This window comes from Paralichthys olivaceus, chromosome 11, assembly GCF_024713975.1.
Source record: "Paralichthys olivaceus isolate ysfri-2021 chromosome 11, ASM2471397v2, whole genome shotgun sequence".
Classification (NCBI taxonomy): Eukaryota; Metazoa; Chordata; class Actinopteri; order Pleuronectiformes; family Paralichthyidae; genus Paralichthys; species Paralichthys olivaceus.
The window spans coordinates 17699713-17719780 of record NC_091103.1 but is presented as its reverse complement, the minus strand read 5'-3'; the positions used below and the strand labels follow the sequence as shown (position 1 = coordinate 17719780).

Below are 20068 nucleotides of genomic sequence, written 5' to 3'. Positions count from 1 at the left end.
TCAGAAGATTGTGTGTTCCTGTGCGTTGTTTACTCTACTTCCCAAATGTTATTTTTTCCCCTCACACTGACTGCAGAAAAGTGAAAGGTATAAACAGTATATATTCACAATACAGATAGTAAAACCCATAATTTCATATTAGCGCAGTTATTGATTATTTTGTCAAAGCTAGGGTTGGCAAGCCTGGAAGTGCAGGCAACATTATGTAACCAATACATTCTACATCCTCCCATAGACCGTCAAAGCTACGACCTAAAAACACATTAACGCACAACAGCTAGAAACCGACTTCTCCCGTAACTTCTTAGTACCATCTCTGCTTAGACGGTGTAAGTCTCCTGGCTGAAGACAGTGAGAGTGAGGGGAGGGTGCACACAGGCAGGCAGGTTATTTAGTGACGAACAGTTCAGCCAATCATTTCATTTGGTCCTGCGAGGGATACAGACGCAGGCTTTTTTTTCTTTTTGACAATTTTATTTATTGATTGCTATTAGGACATGAAGAGGATTTCAACAAATAAGATAAAAAAGGGTTTCAGAAACAACTTACCCATACCTTTAGGGTAATATAATGTTAGATTATACTATTGGTAGACATTGTTATAACACTGTTATGACAGTTTAATTATAAAGCCAAACTTGGAATAAGGACATGCTGTTTTACATTTGCTACATCTTTTTTAGATTAACTATGATTATACCAGCACCCCACACCAACACTCCACATCTTTTCCCCTGTGTGACCAAGAATTAGACAATCTGGAATGCAACGTTGCGTGAGAGTGTTCGATTTGCTGTGGGGGCAGAGGGTGGAACTCAGAAAAAATGTTTGCAGCCCCTCTTGAATAGTGTCGCGGTGGAAACCTGATCACTGCAATCAGAGGGATGAACAAAGCAGTAAACACATGAGTTTACAAGTCTCTCAAATGACACTCCTGGTATGTTTATTCATACCAGGATGAGGTCACACACGTTCACATGCACCAACATGCCTGTGCACAAACCAAACAGGCCGCGTTTACCAACAACAACATGAAAATGGTTAAAGCGGAGGATGTGACTGACTTTATGAAAAAAAAAAAAAAAAAAAGATAAAGAAGAACAGGTGAAATCGGAAAAACTAACTCATGATGTACAGGCGGCAGACATAAAGCAAGGATGCCTGAAAGAAGACAGGGTGATATATATTTATATATATATATTTATATATGCAGCATTCATTCCTCATGTCGCCCTGTGTTCTTACCTTTTTCTGCTTTTGACTTTTTGCCTGTGAATTCAATGTAACCTTTGAATCCCTGACTGCCTTCCTGTGTATGACCTCTGTCTGCATTAAAACGGACACATTTGAACTGTTGCCTGATTCTTGGATGTGAGAATCTGTTCTTGGTCCAGTCATCACACACCTTTTCTCCAAAATTCACAAGTTATTTTATACTGACAATACAAAAAATGTACATTTACCCGAACAAAAAAAACTCAGCATGATAATAATAATCTTTTAAAACTGTGTTTTTCAAATTTTGCAGTGAGAGGTTATTTTTCACGGTGTTGCTTCAACAGTATAAGTGAAGCCAGCGACTGATTCGAATTGTGTTTAGCCAAATCTGTAGAGAACATTACGAGAGGGAACTGAGTGGAAATAAATGACTTTTATTGTTCTCACTCCAGTTTTTTTTCTAACCTCTGTTCTTGTGTATATTCACGATGCCAAAATCCAACCATCTGGTTTAACTTTTTGTTGCGGTCTTCAAAAAAATAAAAATACTCACTCGCCCTAAACCACTCAGATCACAATCATTATAAAAGCATGCTGATCTCAGAGATGTTAAACAAAGATCCATCATAACCTCGTAAATCCGCCCGTTAAAGATCTCCAACCTTTGCTCGCTATAATGAGCCTCCTCTAAAACTATTTTCACTATCACCACATGCTCACTGACATGGATGCTGCTCAATGACTCAGCTGTATATCAGCAATGACGAATTCAATGCAAGCAGCCAATTGCGTTTCGAGGTCCAAAAAACATTATCAGCAAATTCCAAACTGTAACTTAGAGTAGAAGCCACTTAGTTTGACATAAACTAAAGTGTATTAAAACACTGCATGATGCACTGCTGAGCTGTGAGTACATGGTGAAAAAATAACAACATAAAAAATACATTTAACAGAAACTGTCAATAATCATGCAGTGATGTATTTATTAAATCTATACTACACACAACTGTTCTTTCCATTACATCAATGATGGCTTTCATACACATTCATCTAACGGTTGAACATGGCTCATAACGCCACCTAGTGTTATCTTGGACCGTGCAATATATTACATGTGTATATAACTGTAAAAGTTAACATCCTATGAGAACTCCTCAGCGGGGGCAGCTCCCTCACCACCAATAACCACTTGCGAATCAAAAGCTGCACTCATTTTCAAATCTATACTGAAACTAAGTCCATAAACCACCACGTCGTCCACCACTCAGTGATGTCCCCATCTTCTCCTGCCCCCTGGCTGTCTCATGTACACACCATGTGAACCGCTGGATGAGACAGCTGCCTGTGCCAGTGTGTGTGTGTGTGTGTGTATAGGAACAGGAAGGTGTTAGCTGGGACAGACTGTGAATGTCAGTGGAGGCCATGATTTTCACAGCTCTGACTGGGAGGTTTCACGGCACGTTCATGCACAAACACCATTGATACCAGTGTTGGTATTCAGTGAGGCGAGAAGTTGATAAAGGTTGAGTACAATTGTAATGTGGTTTCCTTAAGGCACAACCTTAGATTCAAATATAAGCAATTCTGTGGCACCACCATTGAAATTCAAAACACACAACTGGGACATGATAGACTGACACAGATTTTGACAAACATAAAAGGACAGTGGGCTCCTATAAATCTAGATTATTACTGCAACTATATACTGTATATATAATATTTATACACAGGAACTGTACTTTAAAAAACTGTTGCTGTTCGGGGCATGAGGTGTTTATCTTCATTTGTTGAAGTAGTGACCCCCATACACCCAGCAAGTGAGGCTTTAAATAGACTCACTCACACACTGACAGAATACCTCATCCACAAAAATTCTCCCACATGGTTCGGTTCATGACATCTGAGGCTGACGGAGAGCATGCAGGAACCTAAGCTCTCTGACCAAAAGTCAGTGTTGCACAGACAGAGGTATGGGTGGCATGCTGACCAAGGGGCAGAGACGCTCACAAATAACCACAAGTCACATTTAGAAATACAGATAAAACATGTACTTCATATAAGGCGAACTATTAAAACTGTATGCATTTATAAATCATTTCACTTTTCACATTGCTGCGTCAATTGCTGTAAAATCAGTTCTTATATTTTGATCAATGAATGGAATGACAAATGGGATATCTCAAAAGTAAAGGTAATAAAATGAATTTGGTTCGTCAAGAAATAATTTGTCATGTATGTTTTTTTAAATGATTGGTCATTAAAGAATGACTCGTTATTTCTTTTCTTTGCATTAAACTGCTGTTGAGATACTGCTCGTCATTCCTGACATTACAGCAAAAAGTGCATCAACAATGTTAAGTGAGAAGTTTCACAAAACCTTGCAAATTGGGCAAAATTAAAAAACAAGTACCCATTGTGTCTCAGCCAGATTTACTCTGAACTACCACATCCTGACCCTTAAGGGTCAAAGGTCATCAGGCTTTTGACAGACAGCTGTTGACATGTGTGACTGATGTCAAATGGATCAGACTTGTTGAGAGACCGAGGCTCCTTTTCATCAGTGTCATAGAGAGTCTACGAAACCTGAGTCAGGAGTGAAGTCACTGAAGTGAATTCTAGGAATAAGAATTACTCTAAAACAAACCACACGTGAACTCAAGCACACAACTACTACAACTACACCACATCTATTCACTTACAGACATAAACACTTACAGTAGTGCCATGTAAATTAACCAATAGTCATTACCTATCATGGGGATCTGCATCTACGCTACTGATTTGTGAAACATAAGCTACATGGTTGGTGTCTCATAAAGTCCATAAAGTTCAGGTTACTTTAAAAAGTTTGTGATGGGAGTTGGAAAGACAAGAATAAATAAGTTAAAACTGAAAATAGATTAGTAAAAGGCAACACACGCCATGGATAACATATTGAGATTTCTCTTTAGTCTTAGTAAACTGATGCTGCAGTTTGCACAGAAAAATGCAGATAAACATAATTTTTAAAAAGCTAGATTTGGATAAAGTATTGGATGAATAGCCCCCAAGCCGATGCAGGTCTGGAATGAATGTCTGAACAGTTGAATCAACCTTCAAAGTAAATAAATAATATGTCTTGGCTTTCTCAAACCAACCAAATGTGGGCTTACGCGACAATAAATCTTCTCTGTCTCCCGTCGTGGATTGTTTATCTGTATGAAATAAGTCACTTTCATGCTTATTCTTCTCCATCCAAACTGTGAGAGATACTGTCTGTTTGTTTACAGATGTTTAGACGCAGAAGCTTCAATGACAACGCAGTTTAGACTGTTCCACCTCAGCCGGCTGACATGCACAGGAATTCATTACAAATAAGTGTCTAAACTAAAACTGAAAAAGTCTTGTATTAAATGGGTTGAATTTCCTCCACCCGAGAGGAAAAAAACACATTGAGGATGTTGAATGAGTGTTTCATGTAAGGCGATACATTTTCCAATCCGCACTATTCCTGTCATTCACCTCCCACAGAGGTGGGCCCCCACTCATACTGGAGCAGTGAGTGTGAGGAGCCAAGGCCAATGCTGTATGTGTCTACAAATTCCTCAGAGCCTACCAGCTAGCTGTGACTTTTAACAGCCGGACTGTCCCAGCGTGCTGCTTTTTGAACCCTCAGTGTACAGTGAAGATGAGAGAAATATTAGTATAGCATTTCCTGCTATCAGTGAGGGTATGAACTTGTGTATGCAAACACAACAGGATTTCCCTCAGTCTAGAATCAAAGTCATTAAAAATCCTCCAGAAAACCCATTTTAACTTCAGAACACTCGGGGGAATTGTATCTTAAAGAATATTACAACTGCCTTTGTAGTTCTCCATCATCTGGAGTGAATCAAAGCTAAAGGGGAACTGTTTAAGAGGCCAGAAAAAGGATGGACCAGATTCAACTTTGTGATCAATGGAATCACAAACAAACAAATCTTACTGAAATTTGAAAACGCACACACACAAACACACACACACACACACACACACAAAACCTGCTCCAAGCTGTGCTCCTCCCATCACCCACTCTTCTCAACGCTCTAAGCCTCTTATCAATGCAATTTGCCATCTCTAAGGCATGAGGCTTAATTCTTCAGTTGCAATGATGATTTGGATCAAGATGTAATTACCTCCACTATGTGTCTTCCCAGAAGAAAAAATTCTGCCCTGTTGCCAGATTAAATTCTCTTTGATTGGGGTTTAGAAATGGGCATGAAATCCTGCATAATTGAATTAAGTCTTGTTTGTATCAAGATTACTTTGTAAGAGACAAGAGCAGAGCAGAGCTAACACCGACGGTCACTGAAGTTGGTAAGTAAATCACGTATGTGGCTTTCAACAGGCCTGGGAGATGCCTCTGAACATATACAGGAGGATTAACAGTCCCTCCTCATCACCATTGGTAAATCAAGTGCAGCGCATGCAACCACACAGAGACTGTTGCCTTTCATTTGCGAAGCAAGTTAAGTTATTGGTTTCTGGGTGAGAAACATGACATAATGAAGAAAAAAAATTGTATTTAGTCATAAGTGATAGAGAGGAGAGGAGAAGAGAAAAGAAGAGAGAGGTGTTGCTCTCCACATGTGTTGGTGTGTTGTCCAGATGTGCAGTAAACAACACCGGTGACACATTCAATGGACCATGCCAACCTCTCCTGTGACCCGAGGAGTCTGATCAAAGTAGCTCTTATAAACCTTCATTCCATACAGAGGATTTGTCCCATAACACACTTGTAATGATGTTATAGCGTGAATGCTATACCATTGTCATTAACAGTGTTACTAAAGGCAGGGGACATTTGATGAAACAGTCTCCTCTGCAAATGTGACTACTGTGTGTTCACTGTGGATGTAGGATGTGGTGAACTGCAGCTCTGAGACAGGAAGCATACCAGCAGTATTTGGGAGGCCAGAGCACACATGGTATGATTTAAAGAGCTGCAGTGGTTTGATGTATACTTTTCTTTAACACTGTTTACAAGTGAATGACTGGAAACTTCGGATTGTGACAGTCACAATGAGTCAACCAAGAAAACACGACACACAAACTTAAAGCTGGAAATCTGTCCATTTTTCCATCTGGTGATAGGAGCTGAAGGATACTATTCTAGATAATAGAGTTAGTATCTTCCAGCTCCTGTCAGCAGATGGAAAACATTTTAAAAATGCCAATTTTAGATTATAACGTTTGGTATTTTAGACACCGCCATCTTGGTTTTTTAAAACCAGAAGTAACCATATTTGGAGAGCAACCAGCAACCTTCACCCATTGGATGGTGCTAGCTGTCAATCAAATGTATCAACGTCCCAATCATACATTGGTTCATCATCTATTTTTTCTCTAAATGGGACCATAGTTCACACAATGCAGTCACTAGTATCAACACTTGAAAAAGAGAATTAGACATTAAACTTTGTATGAAAAAGTTTACATTATGTTAAAAATCTGGTGAATAAAATGGTTGTTTTTTCAAACATCTATTGAAACTTACCTCTGCTGGTCATTCGAGGTAACACAGCAGCATTCAGGCACTATAACATTGGCTTCTCTCTCCGGAACCATAGTCCACATCCATTTTTATGTCCAATCTATGATATTAACCCAAAGTCAGAAAATTTCACCAAGTTACACCACTTCACCAACATTAAAAAAAAAGGTTATTGACATTTCTCAAACAATATAACTTACACTTACACAAAAGGGCAGACACATAACACAACTGATTGGTCATGTACAGCAGAATGTGAACGTTTCTGACTGCTTATAAATATGGGGATTCATGGGCACACAGGGACTCCTGAAATTAAATCTGACAAAAGAATTTGTACTTTGGAAAAACACAAGAAAAAGAAAAGAAATTGCCCCTGAATGTGTGGCATGATGGTTGGTTTGTGGCTTTTATCACAAACAAAACACAGGATTCAAAACAAAGCATTCAGATGGCAAAGAGAGTAAAATGCTGATCTGTAACACATTTGTTCTCAGTCGTCGTGACTGCATGCTGCTTTGATGTGACATAAAGAGTTTCATAAAAAGTTTGTAGTTTGAGGCAGTTGTGATACAATGCCCAAATTGAATCATGTACTCGAGATCAAGCGAAAATCATAAAGTTATTTGGAAGCCATATCTAAACACTCACATCTGTACAAAACAATTTGTGACCTAGTAAATCACTTAGATATTATTGTGTTGGCAGATTAAGAATTTCACTTTAGCCCCCAGTAACTCAAGTCGAGGAAGGTTTTTGTTTTTGTTGGCATTTAACAGTCAATCAGAATCTGGGTATTTTTCAGCAGTCCTCTTTCATGAGTATTTTTTTCAGAGGGGGGGGGGGCTGTGTGTCTGTGTGAGCACTGTGCTGCAGGCGCTCACAGACACTATTCCAGTCCCTCTGCACCTCGGACACAGTGGACTCATCTGAGGAATCACACCGAAACTTTTATTCTTTCATCTGGATTGTTACATTCCTACGGCGGTTACGTTTTTTTACAGCTGTGTGGTGAGGGAACATTGATTTCACGCAAAATCCTTTTTTCAGTCTTAAATTGCAGTTTTGTTCAACTTAATACAGTTTTATAAGGTCTATATTTATCATCTATGCTTAAGGCTGCATGACATATTTTCTCTGTTTAATTCTCCTAATAACTGCATGACTGTTTTGTCTCCTTCATAAATAATGACTAGAATCAATAGACAAATAAACTTGTAAAGGAAAAACTGAGTGATAGGGATGAGTTTTAGCTTTGGGTATAGAGAAATGTTGGACTAGCATTACTTTTATACTGTCTTTTGATTGATCTTTTTTAATTCGTTTAATTCCATCTATCTATCTATCTATTCCTTGTAATAGTTCAATACACTCTTCCTCTCTCTCCAGGTGGGTTTCATTAATGTTTCAGGATAAAGTGTATCCCCCCCCCTTTCTCTTGCATGATTAGCTGAATCCTCATCTCCGTGCACAATGAGTGCGTGTGCCTGTGGCACATCATACATTCTGAGGTGGCTACTGAAGGCTCTGTTGTTCTTGGCTGCTGTTCGGCCGACGAGCAGTGACTGCCCCAAATCATGCGCCTGTCACGTCCCGACAGAGGTGCACTGCACCTTCAGATACCTGACCGTAGTACCTGACCACATCCAGCCAGCTGTGGAAAGAATTAACCTCGGGTGAGCACTCACTTCCCTTCCTGTTTTTTTTTTCTCAGAGACGTGGAGGGGGGAAAATTTTATTGATTGATTGAAACCACAGACTGAATAAGCAGAACTAACATTTTAACAGAGAAACACATGTTGGCGACCACCTTTGCAGAGTTAACACTGTGCCACGAAATACTGAAAAAACACTGAAATAAAAAACATATTGGAAGTGATTACTGTCCATTGAAACTTTGCAGTGTAACTTTATACCTTAAACTGTGGGAAGTTAAGCTATGGTGAGAATGAGATTAACCCGAAGGCAAACGTTGTGGTTTTGTGTATAAGGTCTCACTGGCATGGTTTACTTTGACATTTACTCAAACTGAGCCATCTTATTGGTCACACCTGTGTTTTCCATGGTGTTATTATTTAAAATGGCTGCCATGAAATTCAGCACAGGAGTTGGAAGCACATTTTGGTTAGATCCCGCTTGGGAATTTGTGTGTTCATATACAGTCTGTGTCTGATTCCCATCCATCATCAGTTATAAAGTACCACTTAAAACTTTTACAGTTGTTAGTTATACCTGAACTATAATGACCCTGCGGAATTTCCAATTTAGTTTTACTCAGATTAAACCCAGTGAGAAGTTTAATCAGCCACAGTCAGTAAAAACATCTGTATGGGTGCATGGCCTTAGTTGGATTTTGGTAAATATCAGTTGTGCTTTTCTGTGTCTTCCTGTAAGCAGATATGTTTTACTACATTCCACCACACCTCATGATGAAGTGCCTGATGAAGTAAAGGAATATCAACAACAAAGCTATAACGCCTTTTTATTCACACATGCTACACTGAAAAATGTAATTCATTACTAACTGAAGAATTTTGGTTGGTACAACTTTCTATTTGCTCGATGGATTGTAGTAATTCTGGACATTGGAAACACCTGTGTGGGTGTGCAGGATTTTAAATGAGACTATTTTCATTCTTCACTCTACAAATAACATGTGGTACATTTCAAACACTGAAGACTTTTTTTCTGCTCCCTGCCTTCAGGTACAATAGTCTGACTGTCTTACGAGAAAATGAGCTTTCAGGACTTGAGAATTTAGAGCTGTTGATGCTGCATAGCAACACTATTGAGAGTATCGAAGACAGAGCCTTCCAAGACCTCAAGTCATTACAGGTAAGTCCTGAACTGATTACAGACATCAACATTGTTTTTAAAAGCCTCTCCAACTTCTCAATCTTTTTCACAGGTCCTCAAAATGTCTTACAATAAAGTCAAAAGACTCAACAAAGGGACATTGAAAGGCCTGGACAGTCTGCAGAGACTCCACATGGACCACAATCACATTGAGTTCATCAACCCAGAGGCTTTCTATGGCCTTACCAATCTGCAGTTGGTCCATCTGGAGAGTAACCACCTCCAGCAGCTCCACCCAGACACATTCATCACACTGAGACACAGTCAAGTGTTCAAGGTGTCCTCAGTGAAAAACATCCATCTGTCAGACAACCTCCTCACCACACTGCCTGCAGATATTTTTGCAGGATGCAGCCAGTTAGAGAACCTTTTCCTCCATGGTAATCCCTGGACATGTGACTGCCGTATGAAGTGGTTCCCGGTGTGGACACAGAGAAACACAGGTGGGCAGTCTGTGTTTGGCTTTGGAACAGTCTAAAAGCATTTATAGAGGTGTAAGGTTATAATGTTTAGAAGGGAAGAGGACCTCTTCTTTCTTAATAAGGAACTCTGTCTTAAACGAACACTCTTAAAACAGTTTGAACCCACATATATTAGCAGCTTTAACAGGACACGTTAATAAGACACATCTGGTAGAATTGCCAAGTAGCCTTAGTCCTTCAAAGGTTTATTCTACTCAGACTTTTTAAGTGGTGTTTTCTCTGCAACAAACTTAGAGGGCATATCTGAAGGAAAAATATATTATTGCAGAAACATTAGTAGAGTCACAGACCATATGTTTTTATCACAAGGGCTACAGAAAACACTAAAGGAACGGGGGAACAGACGTTATTCCTTCTAGTCATGATTTATAGTCAACTCATAAATATACAATATTGTATGGTGATCTTTTATGATTCAAGTTGAACTGATGGGTTTTCTCTGCCTACAGTGTTGAATCTGTAAGTGTTCATGTCTTACATGCAACCAACTAAATGCTATACCACTTGGTTTACATGTTTCCAGGTGTGCTGAAATGCAAGCGGGACAGGAGATATCCAAGAGGACAGCTATGTCCTGTTTGTGAAAATTCTTCATCTTACAACAGCAGACCTCTATCTCTTCTCCCAGAGGATGCCTTCACTTGTACAAAACCCTGGATCCTACCTCAGCTAAAGCAGAAAAACATCAGCCTGGATGAAGGGGACTTTACTCCAGTTTCCTCCAAGGATTTCATTGCCCCATTAGGCTCCATACAAATGAACCTGACTGACCAGTTTCACAGCGATGCCAGTTTATCCTGCACTGTCCAGAGGCCCTCTTCTTTTGAGAATTTAACACAAACCTTGGAGGAAGAGGGGGGAAACAATGTCACTGTGCTTACCACTGGTATGACTACCTATTTGGTGTGTAACATTGACTATGAACATATCCAGCAACTGTGGCAGATCCTGGCCTCCTACAGTGACTCTCCCATGAGGTTAGAGAGAGGTTTGATGCTTGCCAGAAGCCCGGAAATGGTTTACAGATACAGTCAGATACAAACAAAAGAGGAAGAGGAAAGGATTCACACGAACATTAAGGCCGACATTAAAGCCTCCCCTGCATGGCTGATGCAGGGAGAGGTGAGCTTCCAGCTTGACCGCACTACTACCACTTTCTCCACACTGCATATTAAATACCAGTCTGTGGTCAACCTACGTGTGGAAAACACATCACCTAAGAAGAACCACTACTCCTGGGCCATGATCAAGAGAGATAATCAAACCAAGACTGAGCACACTGTACTTGCAGGTGGGAGTTAAATATGAATTGTTAATAACTGATAGCTGACTGACTGAACATTTCATCAAGCAAAGACAGGGAGCATTGCAAAGGTTTCAGAACTCTAAAGACAAATATGTTTTTAAATATGAAAGCAATAATTAATGTAATCATATATTAATTGTATTTTCTAACATAGGTGGTGTGGCACAATTGAGCTGTCAAATCCAAGGTGAGCCAAAGCCTTTGTTGGAGTGGATATTACCCGATGGAAGTAAAGTCAGAGCCCCTTACTCCAGGGAGGACAGGAGGATCATAATCACTGCTGAAGGGAAGCTCACTCTGCAGGCTGCAGATGCCTCAGATACAGGCCTCTACCAATGCATTGCCACAAACTACCTGGATGCGGATATCCTTGTGTTTCGGGTGACAGTTCTGTCAGCTGATGTAGAAGAAACTGAGGTCAATGGTGTCCAACTCTCAAGGCCACTGGGTGAAAATCTGGTATTCGACTGCAGCTCCTCTGGGAGCCCTGAGGCCTCGGTACAGTGGATCCTCCCTGATCACTCAGTGCTGGACAAGTCTCAAGGAACTAGAAAGGTGTATAAGAACGGGACACTGCTGATTCAGGGTCTCACAGTGAGGGACAGAGGGTTTTATAGATGTTTGGTTGCCAATTACCTGGGAGTTGACCTGCTAGTATCTCAGGTGACCGTGACTGAGCAAACATCTGAAAAGGTGATAGTTTTAGATAGAGAGGGATCGGGGATAGAAATGGGCTTCAAGGTGGAGCCTAATTTTACAGAAAAGACAGTCAATCTCAACGAGATCCCTTCTACCAGTACCACAGACAGAAATAGTCAGGAATCTAGGACCGTCACCTCAGATCGACCTTTCCCCAGACTCAGGTCACAGGGTAGAGGAGGCGCTGGGGGTAGACTGGGACAGAGAAGGAGGAGGCCAGTCAGCACCAGACGCACCTGGAGTAGAAAGGTCTTCGATAAAGCTTCCAGAAAACTAAATTTAGAGAAATTTGCTGAATTAATGAAGAAGGCTCAAGATGGATCAAGAAAAAAGAGTGACACTGAGAAAGAGAGATTGACATATGAAGACTCTCAACCTGGTTATTCCGGTGATGGTGAACTTGGATCTGGTGTGGGTCATAATGAAGACCATCTTCTTGTTGTGCCAAGGACAATTAAACCTGCTATAGATAATCCACAAGATATTAAAATATTTAGGCAAGATATTCAGACTGAGGCAACAAAAGTAACACAGATAGGTCAGGATCATATTTCAGCAACAACAGGGGCTCACCAAACTGTTGTCATGAAAACCACAGTAAGTGATCACCTTGATATTAGTACAATAACAGAAAATACAAACACACTAACAACAGAGTCGTATATGCAGTCAGACTCTACACCAATCAAGTCCACATTCACTGACTATCCAAGGTTTGTTGACAAGACCGAGTTTTATATCCCTGAGAGAACCAGTAAGCCACCCTCAAACATGCACCCAGTCACTCTCCAACTAACTGTGACCGACACCTCACAAGAAACTCAGCTCCAGTTCTCAGGAGAACAACTCACAGAGCCAGAGACATCAACAGAAGCAATACTTTCAATTACCACTGACCCTAACATTACTCTAATGAGGGACGGCCCAGGAACAGTGGGGCTAGTCATCCATACAGACCCAGAGAGCCAGACCACATTCACAGCTGTTACCACCACAGAGAGACAGAAAGATGAGATCACCTTCCACACCACACAAACAATCAAATCCCCACACCTGCCAGCAGGATCCACCATCATCTCCCGGCAGCAGATCCACATCATCCCACACAAGAACAGCAGGGGTGGGAGCCGCAGGAGGACTTTCCAAGGCCGCAGGAGGATTATAAAGCCTAACAAAATCACTGATATACAGTCCTTCATCAGTAAACTTAAACAGTCTTCAGTGAAAAATGAAGGGAACACTTCGGTGCCATATCGAATTGAGTTAACTACAGGTGAGTAATATTGTTTGGTATTATTTTGCAACAGATTCTTTCACACTTTAACAGTTTTTTTGTTTGGAGAATTGATCAATATGTGCTTATTGAGCTCATATTTTATGTAACTGTTCCTGTTCTTTTTCTCATTATTTTTTCTCCAGCCTGTAACGAAGACAAAAAAACGACAGTAGCCACTGATGTGCACATGGTCCTACCAACAGCTTCCTCAAGTTCATCTTTACACAGTGCAGAAAGAACTACCACCACACAGTCTAGGGCAGAGGATTATGTTGGGAGTGGCAACATAACCGGACTGAAAAGGCCATTAATCACCCAAAAGCCCTCAACTACAGCACAAACTACACTAGTGACCTTAACTAAAACCCCTGCTGCTATGCCCACCACCACTGCAAACTCACTGGTTGAACCTAAGACTCTATCTCCACCAAGAAACAAAGAGAGCAGAGAGAGTTCATTAGATGATGACTATGGAGATTTAGCCTCTGCAGACTTTGTGTTCACAACACGAAGACCCAGCTTTCAACATATAACAACGACCAGTTCTTCTTATTACTCCAGGTCCTCCACTACTGCTGAAACACCACCAGAATCGCAGACTCTACCTTCCCCACCTACTGTCAAGCCAACTTTCAATAAAAATCCTGATGAATCTTTATCATCTGGGTCTGGTGGACTCCCTGATAACTGGGTTGTAATTAGACAGAGGCCTGGTGGGACAAGAGGACGACAGGGGCAGAGAAGAAGGCCATTCGGGGGCAGGAGACACTTCAAGAAACCTGGAGTAAATAAAGTAACTTCTACCACAACTGAACATTCAACTACAGAAACTACATCTTTGGAAACTACAATAGAGACTACCCCACCTCCTCAACGAACTGATTCGCTCTATAAGCCCCTGTACACACTATCGCAGAAAGAGGACAGAACCACAGTAGCTGTTTCTGCTGACCAAATGTCAAAGGAGACTGACTTGTTTGAGGAATTGAACTCGAGCAGTTTACCTACCTATACAACAAAGACACCTTTCATGACTATAAAAAATAACCCTACCACCACATCAATACCAGCTACCACAAAAAGGTCTTACACAACAGTTCAGGCTAGAGGCCACAGCAACATCAGACCATCAACACAGTGGAACAATGCTCAAAACACTCACAGGCCACCAATGAGCGGAATCAAACCTACCGTGCAAAGCAGTGCTACCAGGGGCAGTGCAGAAAAGGAACTTACTTTTGACACAGTGACCATTCTTACAGCCGAGCAAGGTTATATCAACACCCCTGCACCATACAACAACATAGGCACACACAATTCCATTTCTACTGTTTACAATCATGTCACTGGCAATGAAGCTACAAGTACCTATATTGCTGGTTTTGAACCCACTACAAATGTCATGGCAAGAAAACCAAAGATAGTTGGTGGGAATGCAGCCAGTTTTACCATTTTGTCCAACTCAGATGCTTTCCTGCCGTGTGAGGCTGTTGGAAACCCCCAGCCAGCTACAACCTGGAAACGCTTTTCTTCAACCACAGGTACAAAAACAAAAAACAGTATGAATATCTATGTAGGATACCAAGGTAATCCCAGCTATGTAAATGAGAGTAAATGGGTCAACTATAACTGTAAGGGAGTTCCTAAATAATTTATTTTTGTTGTGAGGAGCTTATTGTTTTTGTCAATATGGCATTTTATTAATATAGTAACAATAAAAAGGTAAGGAAGACAAATATAAGATATAATAATTGTTTTCATTATTCAGAGTCTGTATTTGTGTGACTGAAGTGTATTGTTTTCAATGTGTTTTAGATTATTGTTTTTTGAAGAAATTGTCTTTATGTGTCTTTCAGGAAACAGTTTTACTATTAAGGGGACAATGGACAAGTTTGAAGTTATGAGCAATGGGACACTGTTCATCAAGAACGCCAGCATTAAGGATCGTGGACAATACCTCTGTCTAGCTGAGAATGATCAAGGATCAGATAAACTTCTTGTCACCCTCTTTGTGGTGGCCTACCCATCACGCATACTGGAGCCAAAAATGCGTGAAATGAAATCTCATGCAGGAAATACTGTAGAGATGAAATGTAAAGCAGAAGGTCGACCCACTCCCATGATATCCTGGATCCTGGCCAACCGGACCCAAGTCAGAGGTCAAAAGACAGAGACAGAAAGGGCGTCAGTATCTGCTGAGGGGACTCTGGTCATAGAGCATGTGTCTGTTTATGACAGAGGTCTTTACAAATGCATTGCGAGTAATCCAGCCGGAGCAGATACCGCTACAGTCCGCCTGCAGGTGGTGGCAGCTCCACCAGGCATCACAGAGGAGAAACGACAGCAGCTCAAAGTTAGTGTCAGCGAGAGCCTGTGGCTACCCTGCACTGGTAAAGGCAGCCCTAGACCTGCAATTCACTGGGTCCTTCACGATGGGGCAATGGTGCACTCTAACAGACCTACCCGAGACAAAAGGATATCAGTGTATGAGAATGGAACACTCCACATTAACGATGTGATTTCTGCAGACAGTGGGAGATATGAATGCATTGCTACCAGCTCTACTGGTTCAGAGCGACGAGTGGTGACTCTGGCAGTCGAGAAGCAAGAGTCTACCCCTCAAATAGTGGAGACATCCCAGCGCATGACTGAGTTGTTCTTTGGGGATCAGTTAAGACTGAACTGTTCAGCAACAGGAGACCCCAAACCTAGGATCATGTGGAGGTTACCCTCTAAAGCTGTGGTGGACCAGTGGCACAGGTAAACATACTTTGCTGAGGAAAATATTTGAAGTCAGATAAATAGTTTAAATCAAATTTTGGTTTCATGAAAATAGAACACCATGAGGCTGTAGTTATTATATTCAGTGTGATAGACATGAAAGCAACAATGGCCATTATATCTGATTATCATTTATTTATTGAGATATTACACCTTAGAGAATCACGTGCGAAGGCAGAGGGTCAGTTTTCTGCAAACATCGTAAAATATAAAGACTTTCCACGAAAAGGTTTATATACGTTTGTTTTAAGTAATTAAAATGCCTGCTAAAAATGGTTTATTTCTTTCATGTCTTTTTATGACTCACACACTACAGTTGTACAATGACATAATTATATGTGCATATAATGTATATTTGTATATTTGTTCTGTGCTAATACAGCATGAATTTCAACGGCTTTATTCAGTGTGCCACGTTTGCTAAGTCACTTTAATTTTTTATGAAATGTTTCTACAGGATGGGCAGCAGAATCCTGGTCCTGGATAATGGTACTCTTATTATTAACATTGTGAGTGATAAAGATGCTGGAGACTATCTCTGTGTGGCCCGAAGCAAGAGTGGTGATGATCTCCAACTCATGAGGGTCAGTGTGTCAATGAAGCCAGCCAAGATAGAGCCTAATCCCTATGGCAAGACACAGGTACCCTATGGTAATGATTTGAAGGTTGACTGTAAAGCCTCAGGAGCACCAAAGCCAGAAATCTCCTGGGGTCTACCAGATGGTACAGTGGTCAACAGTGCTCTGCAGTCTGATGCAAGCAGTGGAGGAGGACGAGCACGGCGCTACACTCTGTTTGACAATGGAACTCTTTACCTAAACCAGGTATGCTATTCGTTTACCATGAACACCCACAAAAAATTTAAACATAATAAAAAAACATTTACATCACTGTCTTGTTTCTCCAGGTTGGTATGTCAGAGGAAGGAGATTACACCTGCTATGCTCAGAACCAAGTGGGCAAGGATGAGATGCATGTACATATAACTGTGGTAACTGCTGCACCCAGGATACGACCAACCAGCCAGACTTATGCCAGGGTGAGGCCTGGAGGGAACATGCGCTTTGACTGCGAAGCACTTGGCGAACCCAAACCCAAGATTTTGTGGATGCTGCCAACCAACGATGTAATTGCAGCATCAAATGAACGCTACCTAATGCATGTCAATGGTTCTCTGGATATCAGGGATGTGAAGCTTATCGATGCTGGGGAGTATGTTTGCATGGCCCGCAACCCTGCTGGAGACAATAGAAAAGTCTATAAGCTTGATATAGATGGGAATCCACCAGTGATCAATGGCTACCACAAGAACAGAACTGTTGTCAAAGATGTAGCTGCCAAATACTCCAGGAAATTAATAGACTGTAAGGCTGAAGGCGATCCCACTCCTAGCGTTACTTGGATTATGCCTGATAACATCTTTCTTACAGCACCATACTTTGGCAGCAGAATTAATGTCCACTATAATGGAACATTAGAGATTCGTAACGTGCGGCCAACTGATACAGCAGAGTTCATATGCATGGCAAGGAATAATGGAGGAGAGGCAGTAATGGTGGTGCAGCTGGAGGTGACCAGAATGCTCAGAAGGCCAATCTTTAAGAATCCTTACAATGAACGTATTGTGTCTCGGATTGGGAAAACCACAGTTCTGAACTGCTCTGCTGATGGACACCCAGCGCCAGAGATAATCTGGACTTTACCAAATGGAACACGATTCACTGGTGAACATGATCATGGCTCTCACCACCACCTAGTCAATGATGGGACTTTGATCATCAACAACCCGCACAAAGAGGATGCTGGCAAGTACCGCTGTGGTGCAAAGAATTTCATGGGCTACATAGAGAAGCTGATAATTTTGGATGTTGGGCAGAAGCCTTACATCCTGACCAGGCCTAGAGGTATCATACGCAGTGTGTCTGGGGAACCTCTCTTCCTTCACTGTCTATCTGATGGGAGTCCCAGACCCAGGATCCACTGGACCATTCCTGGTGGTCACACTCTCACTCAGCCTCAAGTCCTTGGGCGCTACCAGTTGTTAGAGAATGGTACTTTAATTCTGCATGATACTACTCTCCACGATCGAGGGAACTACATATGCAGAGCTTGGAATGATGGCGGGGAGGCAGTGCTCACTGTACCTGTTGTTATTCTCGCTTACCCACCAAGGATCACAGCAGGGCCTCCTCCACGTGTAAGCGCAGTAACTGGGACACCTATCCAGCTCAACTGTGCTGCCAATGGAATCCCCAAGCCAGAGATAACCTGGGAGCTGCCCGATCATTCAGTTCTATCAACGGCAGAACAGGGTCGGCCTATGGGTAGTGAGCTGCTCCATCCTCAGGGGACACTCATTATCCAGAGACCCAAAGTCTCAGACTCAGGCACATACAAGTGCCTAGCCAAGAACCACCTAGGCACAGACTCAAAGGTCACATATGTACATGTACAATTTTAGACTATTGAAACAGGACAGAGGTTCATCTGAGTGTAAATAATAACAGATAGAGAAATTTGCATTGGTGATGTACAGTATAAGCATTCTTACTTCTGGATTTGTCAGGATGATAGCTTGTGGAATATTATTTAAAAATGAAATAGATAAAAAATAGAACAAATAGAGAAAAGAAACAGACGTTTTAAGACATTTAACTGGAATCCCCAGCCTTGGATTATAAAGTTGTTATTTTTAACTTTTTAAAATTGTACGTGGTTCTCAATTGGAGTGGTTCTCTTGAGAGGAAAAGGGTCAGTGCATAGAGTCAAATGATTTCTTTTCTTAGGATACAATTATAACGTATATAATGGGGAAGAAATGTGTAGCAGATTGCAATAGAGAAAGAACACTCTTTATTTAAGTACCAAAGATGATTGTACTAGTAGTTAATTGAATTGTACAGTGGAAGAAGATGGTACTTTTTTATTTTTCAAAAACATTTATGTTGCTTGTTTTACACTGGATAGATATCTGTACTATAGTACCACCAGAAAAAACATGTGATTTTGTCATATGTTCTTTTCATATTTTGATGGAGTTTGAAGCAGATTCTTTAATTTCTATTCGCAGCACAAACAATACAAAAACACATCAGTCTATTGTGTTGTACACAAGAATTTATATAATGTTATACATTATGCTAATCTGTAATAATACAGTATATACATCTATTTGTAGTATCTACTTAATCAAAGTGTGGGCGAATGAATGAAAATGAAATTAAAAACATGATCCATGCCTTTTAAATGTTCTGATTTTATTTGACGTACCATTTTTTCTTCAGTGATATTATAAACTATAAATTATATAAACTAACTATTTTGTAATTCAGGTCACCACAAATATTCAGTTATACTTCATGATACAGCAGGAGGTGCCTGTGGCTACAGGAGAAATCTTCCAGACACATGCAGTTTTAACTTTCCAGCTGTGAAAATAGTTATTCACCTAGCTCTCCAGTGTGCAACACCCACAGGGAAGTCTTTGAATGTTTGCTTGTGATTATGCTCAAATTTAACTAAGAGTTAAACCAGGATAAAGAGAAACAGCAAAATATATTGTTAAAATACAAATTTGCATGCAATTCATTCAATGTAATATTCTTATTTCTAGATATATTTAAAGATATATATATATATATATATATATTACATGGAACAGAGTTAAGTTAGTCCTTTAGTGTCCTTGAGCAATATAAGAGTGGTATGTTCCACTATGCAGTGATGTTTACTCTCTAACCACACGACTGCCAGCAGATCATTTCAGGAGTATTTACATTTCCTTCAGGGCAACAACTGGAAACAATTTCTCCGTAAATTGCACCAATTGTAAATTATCTATAATCATGCACATTTAAAATAGTACTTTCCAAAAAAAATTGCAAGGTCTCATTATAATGCTGCGACGTGATGATGTATGATTTTTACACTGAACAAAA

The 20068-nt window shown here is 40.7% G+C and overlaps 1 protein-coding gene across 2 annotated transcripts; it reads left to right on the top strand.

Moving 5' to 3' along the window:
- Nucleotides 1-7608: 7608 nt before the first annotated feature.
- Nucleotides 7609-19474, top strand: igsf10 (immunoglobulin superfamily, member 10). 2 transcript variants are annotated; one of them, XM_020087932.2, is made up of 10 exons: nt 7609-7741; nt 8181-8406; nt 9436-9565; nt 9639-10029; nt 10592-11359; nt 11529-13346; nt 13493-14890; nt 15206-16109; nt 16588-16954; nt 17038-19474. In XM_020087932.2, the coding sequence occupies exons 2-10, from the start codon at nt 8204-8206 to the stop codon at nt 18589-18591; spliced, it is 7533 nt and encodes a 2510-aa protein (XP_019943491.2). In that variant the 5' UTR covers nt 7609-7741; nt 8181-8203; the 3' UTR covers nt 18592-19474. The 2 variants fall into 2 exon arrangements, with proteins under 2 accessions (XP_019943491.2, XP_069390741.1); XM_069534640.1 differs by having other exon boundaries at nt 7618-7741; nt 8120-8406.
- The last annotated feature ends 594 nt before the right edge of the window (nt 19475-20068 follow it).